Genomic DNA, 18,438 nt, shown 5'->3' with positions numbered 1-18,438 from the left:
ATGGGTAACTTTAACCAAAGTTAAAGTTAATTAGATAGATTTTTTTAAAAGTGTTGATCAGTGAGAGTGTTTATGAGCTGCAACATGCAGCTTGTGAGCGATGAGGGTTTAAAGTGTTCAGCCTGACGCTGGGCATCTTCACCGAGACAGATGATTAGCGATGAATCACACTGATGTGTAAAGGATTACTGGACTCTCTTATCTGTGGGGCTTATGTGTGAGAAGGACAAAGCCAATAAATTAGATGCTGCACAAACAGCTTGTCAGTGGCAGCGTGCTGGATGCAGAGGACGGACAGACGCACGGAGTAAAGAGGCTTATCCAAATGAAGGACACTGGCCACCAGCACCTCTGGTAGCCACATTAAAATTATTTCTTTAACAAACGATCCCCTTTAACTGCTTCCCCAGATCACATTCAAAATGAAAACACTGCATGCTGAGGTGATCTTACTACTGATTTATTGTAAACAATAAAAATACATTACACTTATGCTGCGGTAAAGCATTTATATTTTTATACAAGCAAAACTTGTGTTTATATATAAGAACATGCTTACACTTTATTACAGTCTAATTCTGGATTCCTTGACTTGAGTCTTCTTTTAAACTCATGCACACAGAGCTATAAGCAGCTATAAGCAGAATTACAACGGTGATGTGAGACATTTTTATGTGCAACCACATGCTGACTGAAATGTGTGACAGGAAACCCAAAATCAGCATTCACTGGTACACAAACCTCACAGAGATCACTGGGTGAAGGTGGCTGCTACTGCACTCGTTTACAGCTCTGTATTTATAGACTGTCAGATAGTTATGTTACACTGGGCCTTTGTGCAGCCCTCAGCTGTACGAATTAAGCTTTTAGCATTTTAGCTCCTCACCCTTGAGCTAGCTTCTCCTGACTGGCTGATCCTTCCAAACAGGTTTGAACAGCCAGAGGTGTGCGCCTTAGATGACCACATTAAAGGTATCAGCTCCCACTGACATCATCCAGAGACAAAGTTTAAAAAGAAGTTTTAAATGAACATCTTCTGGTACGACACTATAAATGTCAGGAAAAGCGTAAAAGAGTCACTTAACTTTGTCTATAAGGAAATAAGTGTTGTAATAAAGTGTTGGAGCTTGTTACTACTGGAGTTTTGTGCACAGGGAGATCATCAGTGAACTGCTGACCATTTGTAGTGATCACCTTCTACATGTTGTTGTTGTTCCCAAGGACTTCAAGTGCTGTGCTGGGTGATGGAGGGATCAGGCCTGCGGCTACAATTCTTCGCTCGCTCATTAGGAAGTTGAAGGTTGCACACGCGTTTGGCTGCAAATCAGAATAAATGAATGAAAAAAGACATAAAAGAAGACAATAAGAAGTATTCCAGTGTCTGTTAGCTCATGCCATGCTGTCAGAAAGAGAACAGGATCACTTGTATTTTACCGTGTCCTGCACCTCCACAGAGATGCCTTTACTCTTCAGAAGTGCGAGCACCGAGGGGTTGATTCGTTCCAGTCGTGCGCCTGTGCCCAGCACAAGAATCTCTTCACAAACCAGGAAGAACAGACAATGAGGCAGATAACATTAACAATAACATTTCAGTGGACACATAGAAGAGAGTGGACACTCTGGCAAGGACATTAATGTACCTCACTCAGTGGAACACAAATAATTTCCCCCAGGGATCAATAAAGTATTCTGATTCTGATTCTCATGTACAAAGACTGAGCTGAAACAGACTGAGCTGAAACAGACTGAGCGCGCTCGCTGCCCGACTGTTAAAACAGGCAGACACATGAACAGACGTTTGCCAAAAGACAAGCGACTGTGCCAACAGTGTGGTGGAGCCATTATACAAACGGAGCTGCACTTTCTCACTGCCACTGCTCAGTTCCTCACACTTTCACAAGTCCACATACAGAGTGTTGGTGGTGCTGACTAATGAGCCAGAGCAGACTTTCAAGACGGGAACCATGACAGATAACCCAGCAAATGCTTTGGTTTTTTTAATAACTGTGGACCAACTCACTTTTCTCAGTATTTAGTTTTGGTTAAAAACTAGCTTAGAAAAAACAAACAAACAAAGAAAACATGTGCTAGTTCTGCTTTGACACTGTTGGTCATAACATTTTAATTCAAAGCCTTCATGATGCAGATGGTTTAACAGGTCCGGTCCTCGATTGGTTTTCATCACAATAATGAATCTTACCTTACAATACAAAGTGACCTGAGTCAACTGTTGTCGTTGTTGACTGTAGAAATAAAATTGAATTGTACTGAATCACACCTCCAAAAAAACTCCAAAAGTAAAAATTAATCAGGGGTTCCTCAGGGGTCTGCCCTTGGTTCTTTACCTCTTTAACCTTTAAATGTTCCTGTATGGTTCCATCTTTAAAGAAGACAGAATATATATTCTTATGCATGGTTCTACCTATCATTTCACATTGATGATCATTTTACTCTGAAAAATTACTGGATGTTTAGAACATTTTAGAACTAAGCAGAACAGACACAGATATTTGTTGTTGGTTCAGAAAGTCAGAGACAGAAGATTTGTTCACATGAATCAACTCTGTCTCTGAAAGACCTCAAACAAGTCAGAAACCATGGCATCATTTTGCAGTGAACTCAGCTTTGATAATCAAGGTTACCAGAACTGCTTTGTACCACTTAAAAAACTCATCTTTAACTGAATCTGTGAAATCGGTCCATACTTTCATATCAAGCAAGTTAGATTATTGTAATGTTCAATTTGCAGAATTGACAAAATCATCAGTCATCTGTTTAAAGGTCTGCTTTAGTGCGTATATTGGTACCTATTTTTGGTTCAAGCATGTGGAAGAGTGAAACACTTTCTTCTGTGATATCTTTCGAACTTCCAATCTGCAGAGAGAGAAAACACACACATATATATAGTTGTTAAAATAAACTACAAAAAAAAAGAAAAAAAAGAGAGAATTTCATAAACTTTCACAAACTGCAAGGACAGACTGGAAAGCACTTTCACCTTCCACTGCAGGATAGCAGGAGGCAGCACGGCACAAGGCCCATACACCCTGTTTCCATCGATATTGAATCCTGCAGAGCTGTAGCTGTGGATGAGGACCCCATTGTCTACATCCTTCTGCATGACAGAGACTGTGGTGCGCTGGTACAACTCGTCATCGGAGGGTTCCAGTCTATGAGCTCGGGACAAAAATGGGCTAAAGAAAGACAACAAGACCCCCACAGTAAGTTAGAACCAGAACCATAAACAGTAGCAATTGTTTTCTATAGTACTGAAAAACTGTGGGTGTGAAACAGATAGAAATCTTTGCACTTTGAATTTCAAAAAACAGGCTGCACCACGGAGCTGCTGCCCAACGGCCCACTTTACACGCCAACCCACTGATAAGGATGTGAGCCAAAAGCTTTAGGCCTCGTTCTGCAAGCCAGGAGCCAAAATATCTGCTCGTCTAAGGAGCTGCAGCAAATGTTAGCCTGCTGTCACACTTTCTTTCCAGGCTATTCCAGAAAACTGAGCTAGATCAGCACTTCTTTGATTCTGAGCTTCTCTGGTCAGATGGAGTCTCACCAGCGGCTTTTAGCAGTGCGACTGGCAATATAAGCCCGGGAAACAGCATGTATGACAGGTAGGTATGAGATAGTAGTAGATTAGAGGTCTGCTGCCTCTGTTGTGTGGAGTGGAGCGGGTGTGGTGGGTTGTCCATGTGCAGTTTCTTCAGTGACCTCCTGTCGCTCAGTGACTCAGACAGCTCCAGATTCTGACCAATGATGGTTCCAGCCTTGTGAATTTGTTTGTTGGTCCTGCTGGCATATCTGGCACTAATGCTGCCAGCAGACAACAGGCTAAGAGAAGAGCTCCAGCATTCTGTTGCACAAATTGATCGTACCCTTCTTGCACAAAACATCAGTGTTGGTCCTCCATATGATGAACAAACGCAATAAATAAATAAGAATAATCTCAAATTTAAACCTGGATGAACTGCAGTTTAGGTTGATCTAAATTTCCCCATCAGCTGCATAGTTACACTCAAGTCAAGTGGCTTTATTGTCATTTCAATCATGTGTAGTGGTACAATACACAGTGAAGCGAGACAACGTTCCTCCAAGACCATGGTGGTACATATAACAGACAATCAATACATGATTACATAAAGTGCAAGTGTGCAAAAATTGCAAAAAAAAACAAAATAAAGACAGTGCAACACCACCATCATCACATCCCAAAAGTGCTCTAATGGACTGAGATCTGGTAACTGTGATGTTTAAATGATGCTCAGCTGGTACTAGGTGGCCAAAAGTATGCCAGGTTCGACATACTGTGTACTTACAGATGCCTTTCTGCATGCCTCGGCTGCAGTAAGTGGTTATTTGATTTACTGCTGCCTTTCTGTCAACCACAAAGTTGGCCATTCTCCTACAATTCTCCTGCAACCTCTGACAAAAAGAAGGGATTTTCATCCAGAGAACTGCTAGTCAGAGGATTTTTTTTTCTGGACTGTTCTTTGCAAACCTTAGAAACGGCTGTGTGGAAAAATCCCAGTAGACCAGCAGTTTCTGAAATATTCAGACTAGCCTGACAATCTGACACCAAGTCACATTTCCTCGCCATTATAGTGCTCAGGTTCAGGCTTCATGCTGTGTAACTATAAAATATGCTGCCCTGTGATACCATATCAAAGGGTCCTATAAAGCAGTCAGTTCATTCATGACATAAGCTTGCATAATTTCTATTACCTTTTTTTTTTAAATCATTTTAGGCATGACAAACATTAAGCCGCTAAGCTTCTTTAATATAAGGATATGATCTTTTACCTTATATATCACAGTCAAATTAGATTTAGATGGTTTGCGGGATAAAAAAAAAAAAAAAAACTTCTTAAAGAAACTTGGTGACTACTTGGTGTTGAACAACTAATAATAGTCAAAACAATAGCAGGTTGTATGCTCATAAATACTTTGACAATGTAAGTTAATGAAACGTGAGCCTTAAAACGAAACACCGCCCTACCTCCTGAAAGCGGGCACCGCTCTGGAGGAGAACAGAAAGCCCTGGGTTGATTTCTGAAGGAGAAATCTGGCAAAAACCGCAGCAGTGGCCATGTTAACAGAGAAATGGAGAAATGACCCAACCGGTGGCAGGCTGGGGGGCATAACACAGTGTAACACCAGGCACTCGTTTCCGGTGCTGTGTAATGCAAAGTCGAACATCTTTCATTTATTCCTTTTTTGTTTATTCTTTAAAAAAAACATCGCGTTATCTTGTTTACATCACGCATTTAAGTTAATCAGATGCACAATAATAATAATAATAATAATAATACGTACTGAAGGAAAAAAAAGGGGAGAGGGCGAAATTAACGGGATAACGGCTAACAGTTGGTTACATACGCATGGAGGTAACTCTTACGTAAAAGTATAGATATTAAAATATTAATGTCATTTTTATTTCCGTTTTTGTCGCCTATATGTCGGGTGTTATCCGTATTTAGCTGAAATTTCAATGAAGTTGATATAAAATAAAATACTAAGTCAGCTCTGTCTTTGATTAAAATGTCTGGGGGGCGTGTTCGGTGGGATGTGACAGCGCCCTCCTACGGTGTTTACGGTAACAGTCGGGTCAGATGATCCGAGCTGCATTGTAAATAGACATGCCTTCGTAGCCGCTTTAAATCATCCCCAGCAAAGCAGATTTCGGCACTCGGGCACTGCTTATCTCCAGATAACCCTTCTCTGTCGTTATCGGGTCGTTTCGCTGTCTTAAAGTGTCATTAAAGTATGTACCGGTCTTTGTACGCCTTCCGATCCTCGGAGCCCAACTCGCTGCACTTCGCGGCCGGAGAAAGCTTTTTAATCCTGGAGAGGAGCAACAAACACTGGTGGCTGGGGTCCCACTGCAGCTCGGGGGAAACCGGCTACATCCCCGCCTCGTATATCGAAAAAATCCAGGTAAAAACAATGTTTGCAATGCTCACTTTCCCTCTTTGGTTTCAGTGAATGGCATCAGTGACCGAGCTGCACCCTGGGGTGACGTGAAATCCAGGGAATGCGTAGTAAAGCGGCTGAATTGATGCGATCAGACGGATTCAGTGTACCGCTATATGTGCTGCAGTGCAAGCCATGTTGAGGGTGTCAGGGTGGGGGAATGCATGCTTGCGAAATAATAAGCCATAAATTATTGCAAAGGTTGCAGTATGGAGGGACACGGGGTGGCTTTTTTTCTTCCTGCACTGCAGTTGCTGACTGCGACAGAGAGGAGCTTGCAGGAGGATGGGACAGGAAAAGAGTCAGGAAAGGATGCAATATAAGAGGATGACAAGGGGAAATACTGAGTAAGGATGAGAGATAGAGCAGATTCAAGGCCACCACCTCTGCCACACAGAGCCATTGTTTCTGCTCAGATTAACTAATCTCCTCCTGTGACTGTGTATCATTTTCCTTTTCTGCTCTCTCATTGTTTTCAAAAGTAGCTGTTCCTTCCACATAACTTTGATTCCCTCTCAGTCACACCCAGATGAGCTCAGCAGTCTCCAGACTCATAGTGAACTAGTCAGAGCATGTTATTTAAAAGAAAAAAAAGTGTCTCACAGGAGAGGAGCGCTGACTGTAATTAATGACATTGGCCTGAATGTGCAGCCTCAGTGAGCATGTGTGACTCTGGTTAAAAGGCTGTTTATGTTAGATAACCGTCCCAGTTTGTCTCACCCTCAGAGCCATATGGCTTGCCCGCTTTTGATCATTTTGTATGCCACTTAATATTTCATTGAGTTTATCCCCCGCCTCTCTCTCTCAGGCTCCAGAGCAGGATGAGGTACTGCAGTCCATCGACAGAGCGATCGAAGGAATCCACAATGTGGCCTTAAAGAATGGAGGCAAATACAATCTGGAGCAGCGGGATGTTCTGCAGTGAGTGAAGCTCTTTATGGAGATGGTGCAGCTCAGTGTTTCTCTGTGTGCTGTGTTTGAATCGCTGCCCTCCTCTGTCGCAGAAAGCTCATCCATCACAGAAAGGAGACCCTCGCTCGGCGAAGTTCGTCCTCCGCCAGTCACAAACAGGGCCTCCCATCTTCCAGCAGTGAGATATCGCTCAGTCAAACCCCTCCTCCACCCAATGGCCTTAGCAGAGACTATCAGCGACAGGGAAGCGTGCCGTTATCAGGAAGCATGGACAGTATGCAAGGACAACAGGGTTTTTATCAGGTAATAAGCAGGTGCAGTTTTTCTTACCTCATGCTCCAATTAATCTGTTAATATAAATGTGAATTATTAACATGAAAAAGCCTCGGTGCATGCAAGAGGTGCAGGGCATGGCAATAAATCTGATATATACATATAAATATTATTGTTTATTATTGTCTGCTCAGCTGTGATGCTGCTCTGGTGCATGTGCTGCGAAAAAGGAGTTTAAAGAGTGGAGTCAGAGCCCCTCTGTACCTGTCGGGTCGCATTTCTAAACAATGTTCTGAAAAAAAATGAAGAAAAGTTTCATGCTGGTGTTTGTGTATCATGCAGCACTGTGCAAAAGTCTTGAGCCACTCCTCATTTCTTTATATTTTGCTTTCAAGATGTCAGACGAAGTTTTTTTAAGTGGTCTTAAGCAATAGTTCTCCAGGCTTTCTAAAGGTCTTTTAGAGTTTCTCTTTGAACATTTGCTGTTTTTTTTAACTTATTTTTAGTTCAATCCTTTTACCTGTAACCTGACTGTGAATCATTCAGGCATACAAAAGGCACCTAACTCACAGGATGAACCACCGTTGTGTCTACATATAACAGACAACACAGGAAAGAACCAGTTAGTGTGTACTTAATAAATATGAGGAAACTGGACAGGTGAAGAATAAAAGAGGAAGTGTCAGGTATTAAAAAAATCTATCTACAGCTGATGAACAGTATCTGAAAGTCATGGCCAACAGAAATGCAGCAAAGACCTGGCACAGTACCTGAACAATGCATCTGGCTCTGCAGTTGATCCATCAAAAATCAGTGGCAACAGCGGAGGGAGCGATGAATCCAAATTCAGACTCAACATTACTGAAGCTGTGTGCGATCACTTTGACAGAATCAAATAAAAGGCAGCCAAAAAGAGCTCTGAATGTCCTTCAAGAAGCCTGGAGAACTATTCCTGAAGACTGCTTAAAGAAACTAGAAGAAAGTTTGACTAAGAGAGTTCAGGCTGTGCTGAAGAGGCGGCTGTGGCTCAGGACGTAGAGCAGGTCTTGTGCTAATAGGAAGGCCGGTGGTTCAGTCTGCATGCCAGATATCCTTGGGCAAGATACTGACCCTGAGTTGCTCTGTAATGGCTTCATGGGAGTATGAATTTGTGTGAATGTCAGACAGAAAGCACTTAACTGTAGAAAAAAGTGCTTGTATGAATGGGTCTGTGAGGCATGTTGTATAAAGCAGTTTGAGAAACTTGCTGTATTAGAACCATGATACCAAATATTGACTTTCAGGTGCATTTCAAGCACATAACGAATGAGGCGTTCCTCAAGACTTTTTGCATTATAAGGCGTGTCCCAGTACTGATCTATTTGTGAAAGGCGATGATATTAGCCGGAGTGTAAATGAGTTTTCATGAAGCTCAGACAACAGGTTGATCTGCTCATTGGTTCCTCCACAGCGTGACCTGCTTTCAGTGTCTGTCTTGATTTTATACACAACATTTTTTTAACCCAACAATTTTTTATTATTTTTGTTAGTATAATTGTAAGTACACTTGGTCGTCTTTGTGATTGTGCCATTAATCTTTTTTAATATGTGCTGTTCAGGTTTCACAAGGGACCTGAAATGTGGGAGCTTTGTTTGTGAGCCCTTTTTTTTTTTTTTTTTTTTTGCTACTAGTTGGTAATTACTGTGACCCATAATTATTTTGTAACAATAGACAACACGTTAATACCAATAAACCGCATTAGTTACTTATTTTTATCATTCCTGCTCCTTTTCTCACGCAGTGCTTCACCATCTGTTCATGGATAGACTTTGCTGTAAACACATTTTTTGTGAGGCATGTCTGCATGTGGCAGCAAAGATGAGCAGCAACGTGAATCTGGATCTTTCTCCTCTGTGAAGAAAAGATGAAATGTTAATTTGAGAATAAGAATAATCTGTGCACAAAAGAAAATATCACCGCATCAAAAAACACATTTTTTTAATATCTAATTTTATAGAAAAATAGGAACGCGAATGCATTTTTTCTGTGGATATTTTTGAGTGTTTGATGAGATTATTTTATCTTAAAAAGATTAGTTCTCTGAGTTCAATGTTAATGCTGAGCTGTGGAAGTTAAATCTCCATCAGCCAGCTGTGCTCCTCCTGGACCGCGAGATGACATGTTTGTTGTCTCCGTCCCTTCCATCAGGTGCCACCTCAGGCCCGGCGTGCTGCTCCGATCACTCCGCCTCCCCCTGAAAAGCAGAGGAACCACCGGCGTCCAGGTGACTTTAAGCCTTGCACTCGTCACCTAAAAACAGATTACGCTCTCAGTGTTTTCGCTCCTGCAGCTCTATTCTTAGTCATTCCTGTTTGCGCTCTCCTTTCTGTAACTGGAGCTCTCTTCCTCTCTCTCAGCAGAGCCAGAGGTCCCCTCCAGAGTGTCCTCTCTTCCCTCGTCCCCTGCTCCCTCCCTCTCGATCAGCACCACCTCCATAGACACGGGCTCCTCCCTCTCTCCGATCTCCTCTGAAGTCAGTCTGCCAAGTATTTCCAGCACCCCTCCTCCTCCTGTGCCGTCCCGTGTCAAGCCCCCCGGGCCGCCTCCGGACCTGCTGCCCTCTGACTTGTCTCCTCAGCCGGCTCCTGCAAAGAAAAGCCCCGCACCGCAGCCCCCCCAGCCTACCCCACCCTCCCAGCGCAGCACCCCTCCACAGCCTGCTGCTCCTGCTTCTCCTGCTGCTCCTGCTGCTCCTGCTGCTCCTGCTGCTCCTGCTGCTGAGGAGGACCAGCGGGAGCCTGAGTGGCCCGTCGCCCCCCCGTCTGCTGCTGAAAACCCTCCTGGCAGCTCCTCGACCTCTGAGGTGGTTCCCATGACCATTGGAGCTGAACTGATCGAGCTGGTGCGAAAGAACACGGGCTTGAGCTACGAGCTGTCGCGGGTCGCCGTCGGCGTGGTGGTCGCCCATCTGCAGACCACTTTGCCGCAGGCCTCCCCCGCTTTGGAGCAAGTCCTCGTCTCGTTGGTGGAGAGCAAGGTCAGATTTGTTTTCATCACATGGCGTGGCTCCAGCACACTGGCGCCCAGCCAGTTTAAGAGCAGAACGCCGGAGTCGTTTAGAGTTTCAGCTCCCGCTGCATTTAGCAGCAAGGGCAGTTCACACAGGATCACTCACACATCTTTAGATACAAGCGTCACGCTTTTCTGTTTCCACTGCTGTCAGGTGGAGATTGTGGTGGAGTGGGTAATGTGACCCCAAATCCCAGTAGATGCCAACTTGTGGCTCCATCCTGTGTTTACACGCTGACATGTGTGCACACATCCTGTCGAAGAGCTCGAATAGTCTGCGGTCTCATCAGGTTGTTTTAATATGTAAAACACTCAACTTAGAAGAAGAAGTTCAAACAAAATCAAAATTAGAGTCAGCCACAGTGTTAAACAGCCTGCCTTGTGTTGCTATGGCAACTTCGAACTCTCAGGACGTGAGTAGGGTGCTGTCCTGTGGTGTTTGGCAGCAGATCAGCTGGACTCAAGGGGGTGGAGCCTTCGTGGGTCTGGTTTGTTCTACTCCATGGCTTTGATTGTGATCCTGATTGGGAATTCCAGAAAGCAGGTTTAACAAACTCTGAATCAAACATTTAAATCTGAGATGGGAAACTTGAGTTCTCACTTCCAGAAAATCTTATCAGTCAACTCAGAGTATGTTCACCCCGAGTTAAGCACATGCAGGATTCACCATGGCAACAGGTAGATGAAGAGCGTCCAATAGAATCCAGTGGAATGTTAATTTGTGCCGATGCGGACCGTGATGAAGAAAGAGCAGGGGCAGAGAAATGATTCAGTGTCAACGCCCAACTTAAATGTTCATGATAGAAGTATTAAAGCCTCGGATATCATTATTCAGCTGAGAGGGACGAAGAACGTGGCAGATGAGACGCAGCTCATGTACCTTTGAAATCAGGAAGACTGATTTTGGTGATTTGTAGTGGAAAGGATCTTAGGGTTTAAAGTAAATATTGTTAGATTTTTTTTTTATTGTTCTCAACAGCGTTTAAAATTTTTTCTTCCAGCCTGTCATCTGTTTTATGATGAAATGCTGCCACAAAGGTTCAGACCACCTGCAGCCTGGATTCAAAGTCCCACTTTAAACCACATTTCTTCCCATTTTAGAGTCTCAGCGCATCAGTGCACAGTCTTGACTCAAATATTTATATAAATTGTAACAAGATGCCATCTGTGAGCTGTGATATGAGCTTTGATGTGGACCGTGTGAGTGAGGAAATGAAACTGAATGTCAGATAGATGTTTCAGGTTCAGCAACGGAGGGGAGGGAGCAGACACAAACCTGCCAGAAAGCTGGTTAGATTCAGAGTTAGCTCAGAGTTAAGTCTCATACTGTGTTTAAAAAAATCAAATTTCACTAAACCTGCTTCCTGGACCAGGACTCGCGCCAGTGCCATTACCACGGGGGGGATGGGGGTCAGTGCTGGTAAAATCCAGATAAATACCAGTTTAATTTTGTGGCTCATCAGTTCATGCTGGCTTTAATGCTTTCTTAATGAACTGCGGAGGACAGCCTCTTTATAAAACAACCGTCAATGTGGCCAGCTGTGCTGCCCGCACACATCCAAGATCTTCATCGACTTCATTGGATTCTTCCTTTATGGGTCACCACATCAGGTCATCTGCCTTCCTATCATCCTCCTCTGGCACACCACTGCTCTGCACGTCCTCCTTCGCTGCATCCATGAATCTTTTCTGAGGTCTTCTTCTTTTCTTCAGTGTCTTTTGTATCCATCTCAGCCTTGCCTCCAAACCGCTCGAAATGAGCCGTCCCTCCAATGGACTCGTTTCTAATCCCGCTTAACCTCCAATGAAAATCTTTCAACTCAGCCACCTCTAGCTCGGCCCTGTGTGTTTCCGTTAGCGCACATCCAAGATGATTAACACAAACACCAAGAAAAAACTCTGGTCTTCACCTTTAAAGCTGCTCTGATAAATGTTTTTATATTTAAGGATGACATAACTAATAATTGTTTGGAGATACGTAATAGTGATGGTTTTCTTTATGTTACAGCAGCAGTGGGGAATAGTTTTTTATTTGGGTGTTTTTAGTCAAAGGGTTCCAGTAAATTCTTTGCTCGTGTGTCTCTGATCAAAAGGAAGAAGGAGGCTTCTCTTTGGAAGGTTTCAAACGCAGTGAAACGATTAGAAAATAAATGTTTTTCTCTCTTCATGGAGACAAGAACATAGAAACATGAGAGCGAAAGCCAGGTGACCTGAAATACAACTCCAGCCATCCACTAAACAGAAAACAAAAGTGTTGTTTCGTCTGTCCTTTAGTGTGAGCCTGTGTGTTCGCTGTAACGGGTTAAACAAACGCAGGCGTGTGCTGATGTTTCTTATCCGTCCCTGTAGGACCTGAGTGCGGCGCTGCCGCAGGGCCAGGTGTGTCACGATGAACAGCGGCTGGAGGTGATCTTCAGCGACCTCGCCCGTCACCGGGACGACTCCCAGCAGCGTAGCTGGGCGCTTCATGAAGATCACGCTCTCATCGCCTGCTACCTCGAGGAGCTGCTGAAGATACTGGTATGCGTTTCTGTTAAATATGCCAACGGGATTCATTTATAAAACTGTAACAAGCAAGAAGAAGAAGAAGAGCAAACATCCAAGGAAACTGGAAGGAAGTGGATTTAGGTCAGGAGAGGGAAGCTTTTCAATGTGTTTTTACATACCTAGTAGACAGGACTGATCTGTTGTTATGATTGTGATGTGAACATTTCCTCTGATAAGCCTGTGATGCGAACCCAGGACGCGTCCAGATGTTGTGTAGTAAATACCAGACGCGTCTGATGGGATCAGAGCGGCTCAGACGGCTCCCAAATCCAGCGACGCACTTAAAGACTGAATTTGGAACCGCTTCAGGCTGCTGAATGAGCTTTGTTGGCAGTTTGTGCTGAGCCACAGTGGGATGCCCAGATGAGCTGTTAATGGCGCTCCTGCGATGTGTGGGAGTCTGATTGTTTGGGGATTATGAAGTTTCATTGTTATGTAATGTGACTGCCTTTGCTTTGTGTCCTCAGACCGATGCAGATCCAGAGGTGTGTAAGAGGATGTGCAAGGCCAACGACTTTGAGAACGTGCTGTCCCTGGTTTCCTATTATCAGATGGTGAGATGTGATGTGAACACAACAAAGGATTTGATGTTTGACTCAAATAAAAATAAAGCATCAACCGTAAAATGTCGCGATGCCTCAGAAAGAACTGCGGCAAATATTGTGTGTTTGATATTTTTCATATTTTTGGTAAGAAGTTACACTGAATGTCATCATTTTGGGCTTTTAATTATTTATTTAAACTCTCCTTTTACCAGGATGGAATGATTGTACAGCATACATCTTTAATGGCTTTAAAAAACAAGAACTGGGTTCAACAAGTTTGGATTTATTTTGTATTTTCTCTGAAGGTCAAAAGTATAGATACACATCTGTAATCTTTTAATAAGTAGTGCTGAAGGTCCTACAGTGCTTTTTAACTTGCAAAGACCAAGGCCTCATAACGTGATTGTATCATGACTGATACGACTGGTAGTTTCTCTTTGCCTGCGTAAAAATTGATTCGTTTGACAGCGTTCGCTGGATTAACTCAGAACAACGGGAAAACCTTCTAGAGAAACGTTTGATGATCAGCTGTCAAACATGGTGGTGGTAGCATCACGCTCTGGACTGTTTTGTTTCCAGTGGTATTGGTACATTGCATAAAGTGGATGGAATAACGAAGGAGGACAATATGTCTGTGAAGGTTCTCAGTCATCCAGGTCATCGTAGTCAAAGGAGCTTGCAAAGAAAAGCGTCTGGACTTCTTTAAGTTGCTTGAAGACGTTTCACCTCTCATCCGAGAAGCTTCTTCAGTTCGAGAAGAAGGAGGACAACTACCTCCAAATTCTTCAACTTCACCTCAAATCAACAGCTAGATGACTGAAACTTGGACACAACCGGGTTTTCGGACAGGACACTGATCGCTGGTTTTGGCTAAAACAGGCTAGAATTAGTCATGTGGAAAAGCTTCTCAAAGGCCTGACCATAACCCTATTAATCATTTGCTGCACCTAAAAGTTGAGCCCATGCCAGGAACCAACCAGTTTAAATGAACTTTATCAATTCTTCCAAGAAGAAGAGCCCAGAGTTGTTCCAGAAGCTTTTTGATGGCTTCCAAAAGTGTCCGGTCTGTGCTGTACAATCATCTGACTCTGGACAAACAGTTCAAAGAAACTATTAAAAGCCCAAAATCAGCACGATGTTCGTGTTTGTGTAGTTGGATATCTGTGTGAAGCATCTGTCAGAGCCGCCCTTGTTCAGCCTGGCTGACCTCAGTCAGAGCTTTACTGTTGTTGTGCATGTTGTGTGGTGATCCGGTCTCGTTGTCGCCTTCGTGCAGGAGCACCGTGTGTCTTTGCGGCTGTTGCTGCTCAAAGTTTTTGGGGCGATGTGCAGCCTGGATGCTGCTCTCATCTCCGCCCTTCTCAACTCCATCCTCCCCATGGAGCTGGCAAGAGATCTTCAGACTGACACACAAGGTGAAAATGTCACTCATTGCAGTTCCTCTTGTTTTATAGTTCAGTTAAAAGTTACCCACGTTTGTCTGATTCACTCTTTTTTTTTTTTAATGTTTTTCCTTCAGAACACCAGAAGATGTGCTACACAGCTTTGCTGCTAACTATGATATTCTCAATGGGAGAGCAGGTTCCATATCATCACTACGGTATGTCTGCTCTCTCATCATTGGATGAATCTGCTGTGTGACACAAAGCAGTGCTTTGAGTTCAGCTTCCTGGCTGTGCTTTTGTCATCATTTCCAGCACATTATGAGAGGCTTATTCAAGCTAAACACATCAAGAAGTTTGACACGTGTGATTTAAAAGCTCAGCCTAAAGGCTATTGTGTGCAGTGCTGCGAGATCGATCAACTTCAGACCAGACAACAAACGACGGAGGCTCCGGAAAAGTGCAATCAAACGATGAGTTTTATTATCACAGGAGAACAACCAACCATCAGCATACGGATTGTTTTGCTCTGACAAGAATACACTGGGTTCTGGTTTTATAGGGTAAAATATCACACCTACGTCAATACAGTTCAAAAATACATGGTGACAGACGGGCAAAAGTTCAACCCGTGCAGACAAGGGTACATCACGTACACTTCTAATAACCATACACCGACATATAACTTCCCTTTTCTACATTACTTGCCTTTTAGGGTAATAACTTCAGGTCTCAGCATCTCTGAGAGCTAATAATGGACCCTCGTCATTAATCACTAAGTAGAGTACTTTGCAGCCAGTCTCAAAGAAGCAGAAGACGCTTAGGCCTTCGCTCAGACCTGCTACTAGATTAATATGTGTATCGTAAGCGTGCATGCAATTAACCTGCTATGTTCTCATCTCCCCTCAGCATGTATCATCTGGACACTCTCACCAGTGAAGCTTAAAACCTTCTAGAATGGAACATCAACTCTAACCAAGCACATTTATGCATTGTGTATAGAATGAACTCAACCTGTAAAAATAGAAAGGTCAATGTGATGACAGACATATTCAATGCAATATAAACCCTGTAGGAAATATTACTGATAAATGATACTGTAAAACATGTTATTAATACATTCTTCATAAGGCAAATTATATGGTAGCAATAAAAGAATCTCTGAATCCCAACATTCCCTCTTTTGACATTCCAACAGGAATGTCACCATACTTCATGTTGTATCACTCTAATAAAAAACACTGGACTCTTCCTGCTTGCAGAACACTTGAATGCCGAGTTTGTTCAGTTTCTGCTGGGTGTGGTGGAGGACGGGCATCCCTCTGATCCCACAGAGCAGCTGCCTGACATCTTCCTGAACCTCGTGCTTTCCTTCAACCTGCACCACACAGGTGAGAACGGCCTCCACAGATGCCTTTATCAGCGTTTTTGTACAAATCATAGCAGGAACCTGAAGGAGTTGGTTTTATTTGTAATTATAACAAATGGAGCAAGGCCATAATTTCAGTGTTCTCTGGATCATTTTTACCTTGAAATGGGTTTACGTAGAAAGAAGTTTAATAGTTGTGCTGCTTGATTGTGTCAAGCTCCCAGCAACAACGTGATCATGAACGAACTGAAGCAGAAAAACGTCAAGATCCTCTCAGAGAAAGTGCTGCTGCTCCTGAACAGAGGCGGTAAAAGAAACTATTTTTGGGAGCGTCCTCACTTTATCCTTCATAAATATTCTTCATGCGTCTTCTTTTTTTTTTTACATTTTTCATGTCCTTTCCCGCCCCCAGACGACCCCGTGTGCATGTTCAAACACACTCCGCCTGCACCGCACTCGGTGCTCAAGTTCCTGCAGGATGTTTTCGCCAGCCGAGAGACTGCCGACATCTTCTACCGCACCGACATGATGGTGATGATCGACATCGCCGTTCGACAGATATCTGACCTTTCACCTGGTGACAAGGTGGGACACTGAAAGCTGCTGATGTAATTAAGTTGCTGATAAGGAAGTGGGCTTTAGTGGGCCACTGTGGCTCTGGAAAGAGAGAGAGGGGTGATTCTGTTGTTTGCTTGTTTGGGTTACGGGATTCAAAGGCAAAACGTTTAAGTCAAACTGTCAAACAAAAGGAGGAAATCATATTTCATGGATGCATTGCATCCATATTTGTCAGGCACATGATTATTTTTTCTCCTTGTCCCTCCCTGTGAAGCTGCGGATGGAGTATCTCTCCCTCATGCACTCCATAATGCGCTCGACGGACTACCTCGAGCACCGGCACCGCCTGTCGGATCTGCAGGGGACGCTGCAGAGGATTCTCAGGGAGGAAGAAGATCCCGGCGAGGATGAAGGGAGCGCTACGGCGAAACAGATGGATAAGCTGATCGTGCAGCAGATCTACAAGGAGTTCCCACAGATCTGCGAGAACCAGGACTAACCGGTGCCAGTATCACAAACTGTAGTCTGCTCCCAGCTACTGCGGCGAGGTACGGTAAAGATTAAAAGAGGAAGAGCGGACGTTTGAAGACGACTCGTACCCCGCGCCGGCCCGTGCTGAGAGAAGCCGGTGTTTACTCCAGTGCTGCAGCGTGCGTGGGATGCTGAGTGTTATTTGAATAATGAGTGTGTGAGAGTGTGTGAGTGTTTAAGAAGGAAGAAATCTGACAAATGCACAAAAGGTTTGTGCCATATTTGGTGAATTAGTAAGTGGCCAATCCTTGAAGCTCATCTCAAAGCGAATCCTTAGCAATAATGTCCTTGTGAAGCTTACGTGGACTAACTGCATGCACCTAAAAGTATTGTTGAAATTAACTGACTAATAACCACAGGTAAACTCTATTCTAACCAAACTGACTGCAGTTTACAGATTTATAGCAGGAAGGCAAATCAGTGCTTACGTTAGATGATTTGAGGCCACAGCTTCAGCGTGGAGAGAAAGCTTTGAACCTTTACGTGCTTCCCTTTTAGTGGGACCAAACTACTGTGTGTTACTGACAGCGATATTTTCTCCACAGGTCACCGCACTCTTAAAACGGACTTCCTCTTTTATTCATATCCTCCATCCTAATTTAAGACGAGTAGAACAACTTGAGCAAGTTTACTTCTCTGGCGAGAAAAGCACAGTCTGACTCGCGCGTTGCCGATACTAAGCTTTTTGCTGATTAAGCTGCCGCTGCTTATTATCGAGTCTCTTCTCGCTCTGGTACTTTCCTCACAGCTTTTTGCTCTGTACCTGCAAAAGCGAAGCTCCTCAAGCATCACGCCTCATCGACCGTTTACAGCTTCTGTGCTGCAGTAAAGCAAAATTCTGACAACTGGCTTGTGAGCTGTGGCAGGAGTGTTATTACATTATCAGTGTTGTTGATTTCCAGCTTCTCATGTTCATACTTAAAGTCAAGAAGAAGAACTGTAATGCAGGACATTTATTTGATCTCACTGTGGTTTAAATACTTTCATACCTTCCCCCTGATTGTTTTTTTTTTTCCCCTCCTCTCAACACTGTAGTGATGATGTTGTTCATTATTATCTGATTTTTAATCTCTGGCATTGCTTCTCCTGACACGATCCAGAGGTGATATCAGACGTTTAGTGTGAGTGTTTCATTCTCTGGTTGACTGTGTGTGTCTCTTTACGGTGTATGTGCGTTCCTTTGTGCGCGTGCGAGTGGTGAACGTCTCCATGATTCACTTTGTCTGCAAATGTGCTGCGGCTGTGTTATAATGAAACTAATAAAGCTCTATTTTAACAGTGAACTGTATTTTT

The 18,438-nt window shown here is 43.6% G+C and overlaps 2 protein-coding genes across 4 annotated transcripts; one reads left to right on the top strand and one right to left on the bottom strand.

Annotated features, from left to right (window-relative positions):
* Positions 1–444: 444 nt before the first annotated feature.
* On the bottom strand, positions 445–8,066 carry ndufaf3 (NADH:ubiquinone oxidoreductase complex assembly factor). Of its 2 annotated transcripts, none has more exons than XM_085456741.1 (5): positions 7,935–8,066; positions 2,999–3,194; positions 2,808–2,874; positions 1,435–1,535; positions 445–1,317 (listed from the first exon to the last, which is right to left on the bottom strand). In XM_085456741.1, exons 1-5 carry the CDS (start codon positions 8,021–8,023, stop codon positions 1,198–1,200), a joined length of 573 nt encoding a protein of 190 aa, XP_085312867.1. In that variant the 5' UTR covers positions 8,024–8,066; the 3' UTR covers positions 445–1,197. The 2 variants fall into 2 exon arrangements, with proteins under 2 accessions (XP_085312867.1, XP_085312866.1); XM_085456740.1 differs by lacking the exon at positions 7,935–8,066 and adding an exon at positions 5,006–5,276.
* nckipsd (NCK interacting protein with SH3 domain) lies at positions 5,321–18,428 on the top strand. 2 transcript variants are annotated; one of them, XM_085456739.1, is made up of 13 exons: positions 5,321–5,943; positions 6,788–6,900; positions 6,984–7,194; positions 9,353–9,428; positions 9,565–10,181; positions 12,563–12,733; positions 13,228–13,314; positions 14,582–14,720; positions 14,825–14,905; positions 15,950–16,078; positions 16,274–16,363; positions 16,469–16,641; positions 16,889–18,428. In XM_085456739.1, exons 1-13 carry the CDS (start codon positions 5,773–5,775, stop codon positions 17,111–17,113), a joined length of 2,283 nt encoding a protein of 760 aa, XP_085312865.1. In that variant the 5' UTR covers positions 5,321–5,772; the 3' UTR covers positions 17,114–18,428. The 2 variants fall into 2 exon arrangements, with proteins under 2 accessions (XP_085312865.1, XP_085312864.1); XM_085456738.1 differs by having other exon boundaries at positions 9,562–10,181.
* The last annotated feature ends 10 nt before the right edge of the window (positions 18,429–18,438 follow it).

Source organism: Copadichromis virginalis, linkage group LG5, assembly GCF_057382275.1.
Source record: "Copadichromis virginalis isolate Kocher_CV1m ecotype Utaka linkage group LG5, C_Virginalis_male_GT1.1, whole genome shotgun sequence".
Classification (NCBI taxonomy): domain Eukaryota; kingdom Metazoa; phylum Chordata; class Actinopteri; order Cichliformes; family Cichlidae; genus Copadichromis; species Copadichromis virginalis.
Note: the sequence above shows the minus strand (reverse complement) of the source record. Positions and strands in the feature narration are given on the sequence as shown.

Coding starts and splice junctions, on each gene's coding strand:
- ndufaf3 (XM_085456740.1), bottom strand. CDS start 5,205: ATGTTCGACTTTGCATTACACAGCACCGGAAACGAGTGCCTGGTGTTA. Junction 2,875..2,998: donor CTGCTATCCTGCAGTGGAAG/GTGAAAGTGCTT, acceptor CTCTCTCTGCAG/ATTGGAAGTTCGAAAGATAT. Junction 1,536..2,807: donor CATGCTTGAACCAAAAATAG/GTACCAATATAC, acceptor TGGTTTGTGAAG/AGATTCTTGTGCTGGGCACA.
- nckipsd (XM_085456738.1), top strand. CDS start 5,773: ATGTACCGGTCTTTGTACGCCTTCCGATCCTCGGAGCCCAACTCGCTG. Junction 6,901..6,983: donor GAGCAGCGGGATGTTCTGCA/GTGAGTGAAGCT, acceptor CCTCTGTCGCAG/AAAGCTCATCCATCACAGAA. Junction 12,734..13,227: donor AGGAGCTGCTGAAGATACTG/GTATGCGTTTCT, acceptor TTGTGTCCTCAG/ACCGATGCAGATCCAGAGGT.